Genomic DNA, 17,962 nt, shown 5'->3' with positions numbered 1-17,962 from the left:
TCTCAGTTCTCTTCTGCATCATAGGTGCAGAGTCGAGATATGAGACTCTTCTAAATTTTCAAGTAGGGGAGTTGTGAGTTATATATAGTAACAATAGCTACTTATTGATTGCACTCTCATTTAAAATCCCTTTAGGGTTCTATGAGAGGAAGGAGCTGACTCGAGGAACTATTGATTTCACCAACAGGATTCACCTGTGAGGGAAGAGAAAAACAGAGCAGAAGTAACAAACTTAGCAAAAATAATTCTCCCTCATAACAATGTTAGGAAGCCCTACATTTGTAACTTTGGTGGCACCGGGGTCACCAGAAGCCCCATCTTCCCATTTTGCCTTTTGCCCTTGTTCCTTCCTTGACTGACCTCCCTTGCAGGCCCTGTAGAGCCTCGGTTGGTATTGTCCATCTCAGTTACAAGTACCACCACCCCACTCAGTGATGATAACTTAAGGGATAACTGCCCTCCTTCCCTCCCTCCTTCCCCTTCCTCCCTCCCTCTATCCTTTCTCAGATTTCCTTCCAGTACCACCATCTAAACTGGTCTCTAGAATAAGGATGAAGAGCTGCCATCTGCCTTTATCTTTTGGGGCATCAGAAGGTCTCTTAGTGATTGATTCCTAAGACTGCATAGTACCAGACCCTTTAAATAGTAGATGCCAAAAGTTGTTTCCAGAGTCAGACCTGTTTTGAAATATCTATTTGTGTGTTTGTGAGTGTGTGTGTTGAAATATTTCTTACTGTAAAATATAAATCTAACAGAGAGAAAGGACAATGACAATTTGGGGATAAATCAGGACAAAGTTTTAAACAAATTAAATGCCTTTAAATAATCCCAGTTCCCTAGGAGATACCTACCCCTTTCATTCCATTTTTTCTAGACATTTTTTTACAATCTTCCCTCAGTGAGTCTTGAAGGTTCATTTTGATTATAAGAACAGCAACCATTTCTTTTGGTCTCAATCTCTTTGTTGGTAGCTGATATAATTGCAATTTCCCTTCTTTCCATAGGGGCTTTTATGCAAAAGATGGTGTTTGTGAACACTGTAGTTCCCCTTGCAAAACATGCGAAGGAAATGCCACCAGCTGTAACTCTTGTGAAGGAGACTTCGTCCTAGACCATGGGGTGTGCTGGAAAACTTGCCCTGAAAAGCACGTGGCCGTGGAAGGAGTCTGCAAGCACTGTCCAGAGAGGTGCCAGGACTGCATCCACGAGAAAACTTGCAAAGGTACCTGGAAGCATCCAGATTGAAAAAACAAAACAAAACAAAACAAAACATTCTCTCTATACAAGGGAACACACGAACAAAGAGAAAGAAAACAGCCAAGGCTTTCTTTTTCACAAAAGGGGTGCGCTATGACCAAAACTGATCTAACAAGCACACCAAGCAGCAAATCTGATAGGTGTCTATGCTAAGGCAGGAGTACTGCATCTCTCCCCATTGGCTGGGGTCCAACCTCACCGTCTTTCACAGTTGGCTAATTTTAAAACAATTTGTGGAAAGAAAATAAAAGAAGCAGGCAAGTGCTTGGCCTCCCTGGACCATCGAGTTTGGTGAATGTGGGGGAGTGGCATGAGGCAGGTCTTTATAAAATAAGGCGTTACTAGGTAGGGAAGATAAAACGATTTGAATTCCATTGCATAAAGGTTGTACAGGGTGAAAGCGATTTGTGGCATATTGGCCCTTGGTGGACTGACTAGTCATCATCCACAGAAAACAATCTATAAACATTCTCACAATCCCAAGGGGCTCCTGGCCCTGTGGAGCCACTGGCTGGGGCCACTATCTAAGAACCAAACACAACCAATCTCCACCATCAGTGAAATTCATCATCTGATGGACTATGGTTGAGGAAGTTGGGGGTGAGATATACTGCTTCCTTTGTGAACTCTATAAACTAAGATACACAAGAGTGTGTGTATGTGTGTGTGTGTGTGTGTGTGTGTGTGTGTATTCAACTCTCGCCTCAAAGGGAGTAAGAGACGTCTATTCTGCAGACAAACATGAATGGCCATGGCCTAGGAACACAGATTCAGGTCACCTTACATGCCATGGTTCAATGTGACAAGTTCATGACATTTTCCTATATAAGTTAGAGCAAAAGGAAGTCATAAATTGAGACTCTTTCCAAAGCATTGGTGGCAATAGCAGGCAGGAGGGTTTCAGCAAAGTGGGGCGCTCTCTGCTCTAGGCCCCACATACCACCTAATAATAATTAGAGCTTTGAGGTTGGTAGAAGTTGATGGTCTGTGAAGTTTACACATTACAAAAGAATTTACCTGACAGCCACAGGATACTGGGTCCAACACAGAGGTAGTCATGGGCTGCTAAGGAGCTAAAGAAAGCCTACAATAACTTAATTCTGGATAAACAACATTCCACCATTCCATACTAGTGAAGTCCTAATCAGCTGATTGGTCTGGAAGAATCCTTAGCACAGCTGTTGCTTTTGTTCGTATATAGCATTACTCAGGGCACTCCGGTTATAGATAAGAACCTCAAAACTCCACTCTGAGTTCAAGGTCTTACAGTAGAGACTGATCTATCTCGAATAGAAAGCCACAAGTCACAGAGCTGACTGAAAAAATCAGTTATAAGATATGAGAGAAAAATGTAGATGGCGCAGTGATTGAAGGCACCTGCCACCTTTGATCCCACACGGTGAAAGGAGAAATCCAACTCCTGCAAATTGTCCTATGACCTCCCTGCTTTCTCCATAGCAGACATGTCACACACAGACACACACACACAAATACATACATGTAGGATAAGTTAAAAAGCATAAAGTTTAACCTTTAAACTTTAACCTGAGGAATAATGCTATGGCTTGAACAGACCTTTTTCTTTGAACAAATTCTCAAGAAAAGGAGACTCAGTCCTATGCAAAGGATTCACTTCATGTGATCTATAAAGTTTTCTGAGCTCACCCCCAATATGAGAGGGAACACAAAGTGACTAGTAATGTATTCTTTATGATGATTAAACATCTGTTCACATATCTAATCTGTCAAAGAATGAAAAACTAACAAATCTTCAATCCCCAAGCCTCCTTCTATATGAAATCACATTTTGAGTTATTTGTCACAGTTTCAAGAATCTGTTTATACTTTCCAATTTATTTTTCTTTGAGAATTTCATTTCATACAGTGAATAGTGTAGACTTACACTTCTTTGCCTTCCTCTGCCCCCCCCCCAACTCCTCCAGTGTTTGCTTCTACTCACAAGTTCTGACTTCTTCTAGAATTATCATAGATTATATATACTATATATAATAATGCTAAATATATACACAATATTGTCCATAATGTGTATATATGCATATATTAACTACTGAGTCCATTTACTGTTGCTCTTATGTACATGTGCTTAGGGCTGACTATTTGGAAGTAGTTCTCTCTCTCTCTCTCTCTCTCTCTCTCTCTCTCTCTATCTATCTATCTATCTCTCTCTCCAGACATTACCTGTAGTTCTTCATGTATGGCCTTGTGAAGTTTACCTTGTGTACTTTCACATGTTGAATTTTGTTGCCAGTATGTAGATCTTTTTCACACAACCATTTTGTAGAGATATTGTGGATATAGCATCCCTGTCACATCTGGAAGACATGTTCTAGCAGCAGATCTCCTGGTCCTCTGTCTCGTACAATCTTCCCTCCCCTCTTTCTCATGTTCCTTGAGTGTATAGTGGTTGTGTTGTAGATGTACCAGTTGGGCCTGAGTGCCCCATGATCACTTAATCTCTGCATTTTGTCCAGTTGTAGATCTCTACATACCTGCTGGGAAAAGACATTTCTTTGAGAAGTATAGTGAGAGCTACATTTTCATGTGGGTATGCGCTTTAGAATGTAGTTAAATAGCTAGGGATAATGGCACACACCTTTAATCCCAGCACTTGAGAGGCAGAGACAGATGCATCTCTGTGAGCTCAAGGCTAGCCTAGTCTACATAGTGAGTGCCAGGATAGCCAGAGCTACATACTGAGATCATGTCTCAAAAGACAAACAAACAAACAATAATGTAGCTAGAAATTATATTGGTTTAGGACAATGTCAGTAATAGGTTCTCCTTCCGGGATCAGATAATTTATCAGGGAACCATCACTAGAAAGAACAGATTTCTATTCTCTCTCTGTTTCTGTTTTTCTGTCCCTCTCTGTCTCTTTCTCTTTCCTCCTCTGTCTTTCTCTCTGTGTTTCTATCTCTTTGTCTCTCTCTGTGTCTCTATGTCTCTGTGTCTCTATGTCTGTCTGTCTGTCTCTCTGTCTGTCTCTATCTATCTATCTATCCATCTACCTCTGCAGCCATTGTCTGTAGTTCTTCATGCATGGATGGGGCCTTGTAAAATTTCCCATGTGCACCGTGTGTGTGTGTGTGTGTGTGTGTGTGTGTGTGTGTGTGTGTGTGTGTCAATGTTTCCCTACAGCATTTTCAAACACCCTTAGTAGTATTTTACTTTCCTCCTCCTCTGTCTCTCTGTCTCTGTCTGTCTCTGTCTGTCTGTCTGTCTGTCTCTGTCTGTCTGTTTCTCTCTCTGTCTCTCTATCTCTCTGTCTGTCTTTCTGTCTCTGTCTCTCTCTCTGTCTCTCTCTGTCTCTCTCTCTCTCTCTCTGTCTCTCTCTCTCTCTCTCCCACACATTCAGACTCCTACCCCATTTTCCCACTCCTATCACCTGTATCCTTTCAGTCCCTTCTCTAGAGCTCCTTCTGCCCTCTCCCACCATGACCCTTTCAACCTTTCCTAGTTTCTGCAGATTCTTTGGGTCAAACACTGAAGTCTAAAGATTCAGAAAAAGAATCCTCAAATATGAAAGAACAGGCAGCATATCTTTCTGGGTCTGGGTTAGCTTGCTCAGTATGACAGTTTCTAGTCCTAACCATGAGCCTGCAAATTTCATTATTTCATTTTTCTCTGCATCTCAATAGTATTCTATTATATATCTGTATCACATTTTCAGTATTTGTTCATCAATTGATGAACATTTAGGCTGTTTCCATTTCCTAGGTATTGTGAGTAAAGCAGCGATGAACATAGCTGAGCAAGTATTTAAGATAGTGAGTCCACTGGTCATATGCCAAGGAATGGTCTACCTGGGTGATATGGTAGGTCTACTTTAGCATTTTAAGAATTGTACATCCTGATTTCCATAGAGACTGTACCATTTTTCAATCCTACCAACCCTGAGTGGACTTCTCTTTTCCCCATCTCTTCGCCAGCCTTTGTTGTCGATAGTTTTCTTGATCTTAGATAAAATTTCAAAGTAATCTTAATTTGCATCTCCCTGGTGACTAAAGATACTGAATATTTTTAAAGTGTTTCTTAGACATTTTCACTTCTTTTGAGAATTCTCTGTTCAGAGCTATGGTCCATTTTTTTAATGGATCATTTGTTCTCTTGATTATTTTTTTGAGACCTTGGTATATTCTGGATATTAATCCTCTGTCAAATGGACAGCTGTCAAAGATTTTCTCTTTCTCTGTGGGCTTCCTCCTCACTCAACTTACAGCTTCCTTTAATACACCAAAGCATTTTAGTTTTATGAAGGCCTACTTGTCAGTTGTCAGCCTTAATTACTAGGCAAATGAAGCCCTATTCTGAAAATCCTTTCCTGAACCTGTGTCTTGTAAGCCATTGCCTGTTTTCTTCTATAAGTTCCAGTGTTTCTAGTTTCACACTGAGGTCTTTGATGGAGTTTGGTCATCAGGAGTTGATTTTTATGACATTGAAACTTTGTGCACCTAAAATGTTTAAGCCATTTCAGCACAAATCCAAGATCATATACTCAGGCCACCAAGTGTGGCCTCCTGTCCCAAAGTACAGATTGTGAGATATTGGGATAAACCCTGGTTAGATGGGGAGGGGCAAATATCAGCCTAGGTCAAGAGGTTCCGAGAGCTGAGAAACGGGTTAGCCCACCACAAGAGTGATGACTTCTTCTGACCAATCCCTGAGGATAACCTGCTACTTCCTCCTTTCCTCAGAGTGCATGCCTGACTTCTTTCTATACAATGACATGTGCCATCGTTCCTGTCCCAAGAGCTTCTACCCTGACATGCGCCAGTGTGTCCCCTGCCACAAAAACTGTCTGGAGTGCAATGGCCCCAAGGAAGATGACTGTAAGGTCTGTGCTGATACTTCTAAGGCTCTCCACAATGGATTGTGCTTGGATGAGTGCCCTGAGGGAACCTACAAAGAAGAAGAGAATGATGAATGCAGAGGTAAGACTTTCTGGGCTGCATGACTGACAAAGGAGGCTGGGGAGCTTGTCTGCACAAAGCCTACTCTAAGGCTGCCATGGTGCTCAGCCACAGCTCTCAGAACACTCTTAACTTCCCTGCTCAAGGCAAGAGATTTTGAATGAGAGTTCATTTTTAAAATACATCATGCATAAGCTTTGAGCATGTGAATCTGGCTAGTTACAGATTACATGACCCTAGTAATGGCACATGCCCATTGAAAAGGATTCTCCATGTAAAGGTTTTCAAGAGCAGGTGAGCTTTTAAAGCCTGTCCTTGGGTGTTTAGGCCACCAATGAGTTCATATACTTAGTAAAAGGTCCCATGGAAGACTTCCTCTATGCCTGTCATCTCCCTTTCCTCTCTCCTCTCTTCATGACCACCCTCCTTCTCTTCAGCTCTTCCTAGCCCAAGTCCCCACTCATCTTCCATTTGTCAGTTCTGTGACTACATGTTTTAGAAGGGGACTGCTGGAACTGGAGAGCAGCAGGGAGTAAAGGCTTTGCCTAGCCTAACGAGGTTCCTGTACTCCACTCTTAGCACTGAATGAAGCAATAAAACAAGAAAGGAGACAGGATCTGCAGTTTCCTCAGCACCCTTATTTTCAAGTGGGCATTAATCTATCTTCGTCTCTTTTTAGTTGCCAGGATACAGAAAAACAAATTGTAGGTTATGAGATGATTTCTGAAATGAAAGAGGAAAGCATTCCAGGAGACAGGTTTTTCTAAAGCCCTGGGATGGATTACACCTTCCATGAGCCCCGGGGTCTAAGCTAGCAAGAGCATTTGTTAAGGGTCTAGATTCCCATCCCAGTCTGTCTCCCCCAACCTTCAGATGGAATCTTCCTATGTCACATAGGCTGTCCTTAAGCTAGCCCTCCTCTTGCCTTAGACTCCCAAGGGCTAGGGTTACAAATGTGTGCCACAATCCATGGCTGATTCCATCATTTTCTAGCTGAGTGGCTTAGCATCTTTGGTCCTAATTCTCTGATGCAGAGAGAATGAGATGGTGAACCTAACAGTAAAGCCCATCAGCTCATCCAGGGAAGCTGAGGGCATCCTCTGTGTGCTGTGTGCGGCTCCAAGCCTGGAGAGTGGCGCACACAGAACCTCTGCTCTCACAGAGCTCACGCTCTATTTGGAAAGGAAGACGCTGAGGAGAGTGAGTCAAGAGAAACAAGTAGGAGAGCAAAGTGAGGGTGTGAAAAGGAGCAAGGAGCAGTTGAAATTTAAGAGATGTTTTATAAGATACCACCAAAGAGAGGGAGCAATCAATATAGGAAGAAACCGTCACGTGTCCTCAAGAAAAGGATTCCAAGTAGAGAGGATACTGGTTACTGACTCTAAGAGTGAACTGTTGCACCACTGATTGTCTAACATATCTGCCAAGCAAGCCCCTGTTGTATGCAGGCCCTCTCACACTGGCACTGTGCATTGCAGTGGACACCAAAGATGCCCTTTACCATTGGGCAATTATTATACACTCCAACAATTACTTCACTAGTGATTTGATAGAGGTATTCTGGGAGATTATGGAAAGACCATGACAACAGGGACTTTGACGGTAGAAAGGCCACATACTAATGTGCGACCTTTCTCACAGTGTGGCGTGACCATGACCCCATTCCCTTGGCACAGAGCCCTAGAAGCCTCCAAGAGAAAGAAATTCATTTCTTAGAGGGGTGTCCCAGCCATGCCTGTCTCTCACCCTACTTGTTTGCCTGCCGTGCTTGCAGATTGCCCCGAGTCCTGCCTGATCTGCTCATCAGCTTGGACCTGCCTGGCCTGTCGGGAAGGCTTCACAGTAGTGCATGATGTCTGCACGGCACCCAAGGAGTGTGCAGCCGTCGAGTACTGGGATGAGGGCTCCCACAGGTGCCAGCCGTGTCACAAGAAATGCTCCCGCTGCTCAGGGCCTTCTGAGGACCAGTGCTATACCTGTCCCAGAGAGACTTTTCTTCTCAGTAAGTTGTAATGCTTATTATGCCCAAGGCCAGCTGTGAACCTCTTGGGCATTCTCTCTCTCTCTCTCCTCTCTCTCTCTCTCTCTCTCTCTCTCTCTCTCTCTCTCTCTCTCTCTCTCTCTCTCTCTCTCTCTCTCTCTCCCCTCTCTCTCTTCCCCTCCCCCTCCCCCTCCCCCCTCTCTCTCTTTTCTCCATATTTCTTACAAATTTTTAAACCTAGCAAAAACAGATGCGATGGGCGATGGGATGATAGAAGAAACATCACACTCTGCCCTTTGCCCACTTTGCCCACGTTGCCCACTTTGCCCATCCCTGATCTTCGTCATCCCCTTCTGTACAAGTGTTTGCTAATCCTACCATCTACCCTTTTCTGAAACATGGAGGGGTAAGTTAGACATATCCGTTTCTTTCCAATGAACATTTTGCTATATGTTTCATAGCACAGGAACGCTTTCTTACACAGGATACTGTCAATTCCAATAAATTTGTGTTGATACAATTCTTTAATACACTATCATTGGGGCTGAAGAGATGGGCCCAGTGATTCAGAGCACATGCGCTAGGAAAAGACTTGGGTTTGATCCACAACACCCACAGTGGCTCACAACCATTCTAATTCCATTCCCAGGAGATATGATGTCCTCTTCCGATCTCTGAGTGTTCAGGTACACATGTGGTACACATACAAATATTCAGGAAAAATATACATAAAATAAAATACATGTGTCTAAAAGGTTTTAAACAGTTCTATTAAATAGTCCCAGCTCCTCTTAGGATAGGGCCAGGGTAAGATCTTCATGCATTTGCCTTTAGTCTGGAAGACAATTTGTTTTTGTATTTTATGCTTTGGACATGAGAAAAATTCAGTCCCTATTCTCCCTTTTGAGTTAGCAGGTATCTCCTCCATGTCTAGATAGTGGGTGTGACTTCTCAACCAAAAGAAGTAGGTTGTATCCTCTGAGAGCTGAGTCTGGAGTAGTGTGGTATCCACCTGCCTCTCCACGGCAATATTCATGCAGATTGATTCTTTCCTCAAGATAATTCAGTTTCTCCATTGATCCCCAAGTAATAAGTAGTGGACAGATACCTCAAACATGTAGCTATTCTGCCCTTTACCATAATTGCCTCTTAATTCAGTGTTTATTGATTAATTATTCATCTTAACTAGGTACGCGGTCCCATGCCTATAATCCTAGTACTGGAGAGGCTGAGACAGGAGAATCTCAAGTTCAGGGCCAGTCTGGGCTACATATAGCAAGACCCTGTCTCCAAAAAGTGAATAAGCAGGAAATCATTACATGTACTTGTAATCCCAGTACGTGAGAGGTGAATACAGGTGGATGAGGAGCTAAGACTGGCTTAGCGTTGTAAGAAGTTTGAAGCCAGCCTACATGAGACTCTGTCGCAAATTAATCAATCAATTAATTAATTAAAAAGAGATTAATACCAGAAAGCCCAGAAAGTATTGGCACTGTTTTCCCAATCAGTAGAATAGACATTAGAGGGAGATATTATAAGTCAAAACAGATGGCCAGGCTCCCTCTCTTGTAGGATATCATTAGCAAAGATAATGGTACCCTGTTACATACAGGGTCACACATCCTCGTTATCATTCTGGTTTCTCACAGTCTTCTTTGCCCGTTTTAGTTTGGCTACCTTCCTGTCTAGAAATTATTCCTCATAAAATAGCCCACCCAACCTTATCTCTCATACAATATCACCTGTTTGGACATTCTTTTCTAGTCATGACTGATCTAGGGTCTCCTCAGATACTTTTACAGAGAGAAAGACATCTCATCAGTGAAGAAGGCCTTCCCTTAAGCTGGAAAGTTAATTTAAAGTCAAGCCTTGATACAGAGACTCCTCCCAAAGGCCGGGCGCAGGACTTACGCTGACCAGCTCCTCTCACTCCGTCCTGACCCACATCACCAGAAACGGGCAATTTATAAACTAGATCGTTTGGGGGAAGATCGTGATAGACTAATTATTCTCTCTCTCCTGAAGATGTAACACCTTAATCGCTCAATCTTTCAAGTATATAATTTGTGTATAGTGTGGGACTTTGTAGCTGTGCTTAATAAAAGGTCTTGGCATGGGGAGATTATGCTGATGTAAACAGACGAGACCGACATAATCACAGGGTCTGAGAAGAGCAGAATTAGTAGTAGATGTATGTTGACTGAATCAGAGCGACAATGAGGACACTGCCCTTGAAATCGAGAAGGGGCTCCCGAGCTCATGAACACAGATGCCCTCAAAAAGTCGACAGGGGAGGAACAGAACCCCGGCCAGCCTCTAGAAGGGGTGCAGCTCTGTACACCCATTTAGATTTCTGGCCTCTTTCATAGCGAGATGAACAGTTTCTGTCACGAAACCATAAAGTTGATGGTCACTGTTATAGCCATGGTAGAAAACTAGAGCGGAGGTACCCAACAATCCTCAGTTGCCATAGCCACCAGCCCACACTTTCCATCCTGCCTGTCATGGACTGTCCATGCTGACCTCAGCTTCACTGATATAAATCAGCCTCTGGGACTCCCTCTCCCTCTGCATGCAATGCCTCCGTCCCTGAACAGAGCAGGTGTGGGAGCCACCGGTCAAGCGTGCTGTCAAGACTCATCTTTCCTTTTTCCACAGATACAACCTGTGTGAAAGAGTGCCCAGAGGGCTACCACACTGACAAGGACAGCCAGCAGTGTGTGCTCTGCCACAGCTCTTGCAGGACCTGCGAAGGACCACACAGCATGCAGTGCCTCTCCTGCCGACCTGGCTGGTTTCAACTGGGCAAGGAGTGCTTGCTGCAATGCAGGGATGGGTAAGGAGTTCAGCACATTCTCCTTCAGCCACTTCCAGATGGCAAGCCATTTGCCGATGATGAAAATAGGGCTCAGAACACAGGGATCCACTGTGAAGCCTGCCTGCTAGTAGGCTACAGGAGAGGAAGAGAAAAAGAAAGAATCGGTGTGTCCCAGTGAGAGAGCACACTACATCAGACTAAGTGACTATTTATCCTCAGGGCCTGGCCTCACTGACAGTCCAGAGATATCTAATCATAAGCAGAGAATTTCTCCTCTGCTCATAGTGACCGACAAGCATTAATACAGGTTTACGGGCTTTTGTTTGTTTGTTTGTTTGTTTGTTTGGGTTTTTTTCCTGTTTTCGGAGGGGGCATGGATTCAGGGGATTCAGGGTTAGTATGCAAAACCTAGGCAGTACAAATGGGACACTGATCTTAACAGGGAACAATTTCAGGGACCATCTCCATTAACACCCCTTGGCCTCTGTAGCCTGTCAGGCCTCCACAAATGCCCAGCATCCACAATTTACAGCTTTGATTCCAAAAGCAACCTTGACACTGAACTGAAATGCTAATATAAAATCAGTGGGGGGGAAATGATTTTGTGAATGCAGATTCTATTATTTTGCTGCTAAGAAAAACTTCTGGTGTGGATATCAAATCTGGTTACAAACACTGCAAAGAAGGATCGACTGGACCATGCTCTCTCCCAGCATTGCACACTCCTGTCCACTGTTTCCCAATTAGTAACCCAGGGAGGGCCCTGAGAGGCCCCATACCCAAATCGGAGGACATTTCCTGGATGTTTTAACCCCGGTTGGTACCTTCCTTCGGCCCTAAGTGATGACTGCACGCTACATTGCTGTCAATGCTGTATATTGATTGGCTCACGTCTCTGGGTATCTCATTCACTCACTCACTTATGGAATCTACATGGGTTGGGACAAAAGCATCTTGTCCATCTGGATAAGCTGAGTTTAAAACACACGCTTTGTACTTCAAAGGCTTACCCTTGTTCTTCTCTCTCACTTGTGCTACCACACACACAGCCCAGCATTGATAGCTGGATCCCGCCAGGCAAGAGGAGAGGTGGGGGCTACCAGAGAAGAGTCTTAAAAGATCTGGGTGTACAGGGACAATCTCCATCTTCCTCAGATCTGGTCACTCTCTGCTCTACAACACTCATGAGGCGTGTGCAGTCCTGTAGCTCAACAGAATGCAGAACGTAGCAATAAGAAGATGCCCCACATTGTGTGGAGTCACCAGAAGGAGTGGGGGGAGGGAAGCACAGGCTGCCATCGTTCTCTTTACTAGGGAAGAACGGGAGTATTAGCGAAGTATTGGTGGGGAGTTATTCCTTTGGTAAAATCAGTTTTCCACATACAAAGGTATGCTGGTTAAATGTGTTTTTCTTGGACGGACAGATGTATAATTCTTTGTACCTTTCTACAATAAGTAATTATTTGGTCTTGACTTCATGGAAAGTTCTTTAAGACTCAAGCCTCCATGCTTACTCACAAGGTCTTATTCAAGGCCGTGAGGCTCACAAGATTCCAACCTTACATTAAAACAAATAGTCCTCATAGCAAGCAACCATATGGAATTTAATGTACTCCAGCAAGCTCCTTGTTCTCTTTATTTTGGTGTTATTCTCTGACAATTTTTAAAACCTATGTTGAATCAATGTTTCCCACTCATGGTCTCTACTGGACCTTTGCATCTTCAATACAGCTTGCAAAGCATTTCAACTAACATATCTTCTTTATACAATTCTTTGATTCTACGATAATCTCATGAGGTGGACACACTGGTCCCTTCATTTTACAGAAAAAGAAACTGAGGCTGAGTTTAACTGATGTGCTGGAAGTCACATAGCTATAAAGCTACTGATGTGTTATGGAGACAGGACCACAGTCCAGTCTTCTAAGCCCACTCCCGTGTTTCCTGCTGTATGTGATTTTGCTTGATGTTTGTTCTGTTTCACTTCTTTTTTTATTTCTCTTCCCTGCATTGCCTCTCAAATACCTTGGTCGTCCTATTGACTAACTGAAACAATTCTTCACCATGGAAGTACAGAGGGAAGTGAGGATTACTGTGCCAGAGCTGGGTCACTGGGATATAAAGTGACTGTTTCAGATTGCTAGACAGAGGCAGGGTTCAGCCCCATGGTAAGCATGCTGTTAGTTTTCACGTGTTCACTGAGCTGGTTTACCACTAACAGGGATTTGGGAGTGATGTTTTTGCATCAAAATCCTTGAACCTTGTATTACTGAGCTAATCCCTGGGACCTGCTGATGCCCAGCAGGCAGACACAAACCACACCATGTCTGCCTGCATCCTTAAGACCTTGGTCTGATTTGGAAGGTATCTTCAGCATTGCTGTGTTATATTGTGGTTTGACAGATAAGGCTTTTCATACCATCTCTTGTTCGACCTGAAGCACGTTGTCTAAATTTTCTAAGCCACGTGTTTTGGATCTATAATATTTGGGATTATAATATAAACTTAGAAGGTATGTTGTGAAAATTAATTTTAAAATTCACAATTAACACAAATATACACAGTGGGGACTGGAGAGATGGCTCAGAGTGTAAGAGCACTGACTGCTCTTCCAGAGGTCCTGAGTTCGATTCCCAGCAACCACATGGTGGCTCACAACCACCTGTAATGGAATCTGATGCCCTCTTCTGGTCACAGCAGAAGACAGTGACAGTGTACTCACATACATAAAATAAATAAATAAATAAATATTTAAAAACACAAATATACACTATTAATAGAGTTCTAGCCACTAGTATAACAACTTTCTAGTATTTAATTGTGCTGCCACCATTAGCCCTATATTACAAATAAGGACTATGACACACAGAGATATCAAGTTACCCACCAAGGGTACATAGCTCATTAGGTAGTACTGCTTGATTTGAAATCATACTTGTTTGAGACCCTAAGCACCTAACCTTCAGGTTCTGATATCTCATTTCCATGCTTAATGGGATGAAATGTTTCCAAAGTCCCTAGGAAGCCATCAAACATACAGCAGAGGTTAATGACAGTTATTGGTAGAATATTGAGTCTCCTAAAATCTTTTCAAAAGAGTTTACATCTATTCCTTAATGGCCATTATAAATCATGTGACCCCATATTTCAAAATGTTTTTTATTAGATATTTTCTTTATTTACATTTCAAACGTTAATCCCTTTCCTAGTTTCCCCTCCGAAACTCCCCTATCCCCTCCCCTCCCCCTGCTCCCCAACCACCCACTCCCATTCCTGGTCCTGGCGTTCCCCTATACTGGGGCATAGAACCTTCACAGGATCAAGGGCCTCTCCTCCCATTGATGACCAACTAGGCCTTTCTCTGCTACATATACAGCTAGAGCCACAAGTTCCACCATGTGTTTTCTTTGATTGGTGGTATAGTTCCAAGGAGCTCTGAGGGTACTGGGTAGTTCACATTGATGTTCCTTCTATGGGGCTTCAGTCCCATTTGAGGAGAGGAGAGGAGAGGAGAGGAGAGGAGAGGAGAGGAGAGGAGAGGAGAGGAGAGGAGAGGAGAGGAGAGGAGAGGTCTTCCATCCAGGGTGTGATTCAGTAAAGGTTAAAGTTAAATGTGGAGATGTCAAAGGAGGAACAGGAAGTGACGGTGATGGTAAAGGACTGCTGTGCCACCACTGTGTGTGATAGTAACCTTATAGGTGCTTCCAGCTTCACGCTCACACACATAGGTGAGCAACCCCATGCCCAGTGTACAGGTAAGCAACCCCACGCTCACTAGATCTGTTAGCATCTTGTCAATGATTCCTGAGTCAGGTTGCATGAAGAGACTGAAGAGGCCAGGCTGGTGTGTGAACCCTGTCTGACACAGCTTTTGGTTCAAGCAGAGCCTGTTCAACCCTCCACGTCCGTGGCTTCCATACCTGATCAAGGACTGGAAATACTCACAAGTAATGCATCTGGTGCTGAACACAGGATTGTTATCCTTGTCATTATTTCTGAGCCAGTACAGCATAACAATTATTCCCATAGTATTTATACCGCATTGAGAACTAATGTGAGATCATTGAAAGCATAAAAGAGGAGGTGTGGATGCTGCCGCACTTTACACATGGGACTGACTGTGCACACATGGGTTTTGGTGTCCAGCTGCCAGAGGACAACTGCATATGCCTGTGCTTCCCTCTTGGTTACAGATATTATGGAGAAAGCACCAGCGGTAGGTGTGAGAAGTGTGACAAGAGCTGCAAGTCATGCCGAGGTCCACGGCCCACAGACTGCCAGTCTTGCGATACATTTTTCTTTCTCCTACGCTCCAAGGGACAGTGCCACCGCGCTTGCCCTGAGCACTACTATGCAGACCAACACGCCCAGACCTGTGAGAGGTGCCACCCCACTTGTGACAAGTGCAGCGGTAAGAGTATGCCTATGTTTTGCATATGAAAATGGAAATTTGAAAAGGTTTTCCTTTCTATTTTGCCTCTCTCTCTCTCCCTCTTTCCTCCTGGGGGGCACCCCCATTTCCCAAACTCTTCCTCAAACCTCTTCAGCATCCACACAGTCTGCCCACTCGCTTCTGCAGCATCCTTGGTACCTTTCAGGCTTCCTGCCTTTTTTTTTTTAATTAGGTATTTTCTTCATTTACATTTCCAATGCTACCCCAAAAGTCCCCCAAACCCTCCCCCCCATACTCCCCTACCCCCACACTCCCACTTCATGGCCCTGGCATTCCCCTGTACTGAGAGGCATATAAAGTTTGCAAGACCAATGGGCCTCTCTTTCCACTGATGGCCGACTAGGCCATCTTCTGATACATATGCAGCTAGAGACACGAGCTCTGGGGAGTACTGGTTAGTTCATATTGTTGTTCCTGCCTTTTGAGGCTGATACCGGAGGCATCATCTCCTCTGGGAGTGCTTGCCACCTACACACAGCCTCCTTCTCACCTGTGTGATTTCATCGCTGTGACAAATCCCTGAGAATCTGGCTCACGGCCGCAGAGGCTTTGGTCTGCAGTCAGCTTGCTGTGCTGCTGAGGGTCTGTGGTGAGGCCCATGGTGGCAGCAGGATCGTGAAATAGAGCAGAGCAGATCAGCACAGAAGTTGGCTCAGCAGCCAGGCAGTGAGGATGAGGAAACGAGAGGAAAGCAGACACCTGTCTCGGGCATGCCCATAAGCACCCAACAATCCTCCAACTGACCCTACTTTTCACCATCTCCAAAGAATCCATTAGATTATGAAGCCATTGAAAGATCAATCCATTGATTAAGTCAAGACCTAACTACCTCCCCAGAGTCTGTCCTCTGGAAACCAAGCCCCCAGTCCATGAGCCTGTGGGGACATTTCATTTCAAACTGTACACTGCTGATAGCAACTATCTAGGGAAATCCATTGATGTTCTTCAGTTTAAAAACTCCCTAAAGGCATCTGTCTCAGGCTCTCCCAAGCCCCGATACTGTTTTCCAGATGTGTGCTTGTGTCAAAGATCATTAAATCAATGTCAGTGGGACCACCATTTAACCACTGCCTGGGGTGGTACCTTGATGTTATCTCTGGTACTATTCTGCATCTAGACTTCTAATGAACCTACATACCTACAAACAGTTGAATTTCAAGACCTGTGGATGCTTCCTACGTATCCCTCTTGTCAGAAAATATGGTCACACTGAAACCATGCAAAAGGCAGTAGCTCACATCCCTGCTCTCCTTTTCCAAACAGCCATGGCTTTCTCGGCCCTTCTGGATACATGTCATTTCTAACAGCCCTTTGGCTGTTGACTGGCATCACATTAATTTGTATTATCCTAAGTTTGATAAAACAAGGACATTTTCACACAAATATATAATGAACATATTCCCCCTCCATATGTTGCTATATTACCTGTGTAAAGGTGTAGCCCTGGCTGTCCTTAAACACATGCTGTTCATACCATATCCTCTTAGCCTTTGTCTAGCTGAATATACCACCATGCCCAGCTCCCATTTTTAAAGATAATTAGGAGGGAGAAATAGAACAGATTTCATGGGTGTACCAGGGTGGGAGACAGAATGGGAAAATAAAGTGGGGGCAGAAGGGGAGGAGATAGGATTGAGGGAGGGAATTCAGGGAAAGTCAGGTGGAACTGAGAGATATTTGAGGGATAGTATAGAAACCTAGTACAGTGGAAACTTCCTAAATTATATGACGGTGATTCTGATGAAGTCTCCCAATAATAAGGGAGACAGAGTCCCAAATCGTCATCCCTTGTCACCAAATGAGGCTTCTGGTACTGAGACTGGGTTGCATTCATTTGAGTTGTTAGCCAAAGGAGTGCCATGGAAATCCCTAAACAGCCCAGACTATTGCCAAAACAATGGAACGCTCTCCCCAGACTGACCCCATTATTGAAGACACCTCCTACACAAGTCATTGAGAAGTCAAGCTGGTGCCCACACGGAGCCCTCAGAACCTATGTTCTAGTATCTTTGGTGTGAGAAGGCACTCTGAAGGCTACCAAAAGAGAAACAAACACCAACTCAGCCACAAAACCTTTGATCTACCATCTGTCCTGCCTGCAGATATGCTAGGGCAATGATGGCATAGAGCCTGTGAGAGTAGCCGACCAGTGTCTGATTTGACTTAAGGCCCACTCGACGAGACAGAACCCAGACCTGCCACTGCGTGGATGACCAAAACCATCAGTGACTAGGTAGCTCAGAGACCCAAGGTAAAGCCAAACACAACTAGTCTAAACAAAACAAAACAAACAAGCAAAATAGGTGAGTCAAATCTTTTCTCTGTTCAGATCACATTAACTTCAATCTTAATTTTTATTTCAAATATTCTAGAGGCAAGAACGACCCACAGTTATACAGAGCCACTCAGCAGCCACCTAATATGCCATTCTCTCCCAAGATGCTGAGATATAGCTCTCCTTCCTTAAGAACAAAACCACAGGTAGATTTCTGAGTTCGAGGCCAGCCTGGTCTACAAAGTGA

The 17,962-nt window shown here is 44.0% G+C and overlaps 1 protein-coding gene across 5 annotated transcripts in view; it reads left to right on the top strand.

The window, feature by feature from the left end:
* The window catches only part of Pcsk5 (proprotein convertase subtilisin/kexin type 5), a 405,399-nt gene that overhangs the window by 374,840 nt on the left and 12,597 nt on the right, over positions 1–17,962 (top strand). For all 5 annotated transcript variants that reach the window (NM_001190483.2, XM_017318080.1, XM_006526759.4 and 2 more), the window contains 5 exons: positions 1,005–1,222; positions 5,973–6,209; positions 7,963–8,190; positions 10,828–11,005; positions 15,181–15,398. In NM_001190483.2, the coding sequence (NP_001177412.1) occupies positions 1,005–1,222; positions 5,973–6,209; positions 7,963–8,190; positions 10,828–11,005; positions 15,181–15,398 (1,079 nt within the window). The remainder of the gene's footprint in view (positions 1–1,004; positions 1,223–5,972; positions 6,210–7,962; positions 8,191–10,827; positions 11,006–15,180; positions 15,399–17,962) is intronic.

This window comes from Mus musculus, chromosome 19 (genome assembly GCF_000001635.26).
Source record: "Mus musculus strain C57BL/6J chromosome 19, GRCm38.p6 C57BL/6J".
NCBI classification, from domain to species: domain Eukaryota; kingdom Metazoa; phylum Chordata; class Mammalia; order Rodentia; family Muridae; genus Mus; species Mus musculus.
The sequence above is the reverse complement of the archived record's forward strand: the minus strand, read 5'-3'. Positions and strand labels throughout refer to the sequence as shown.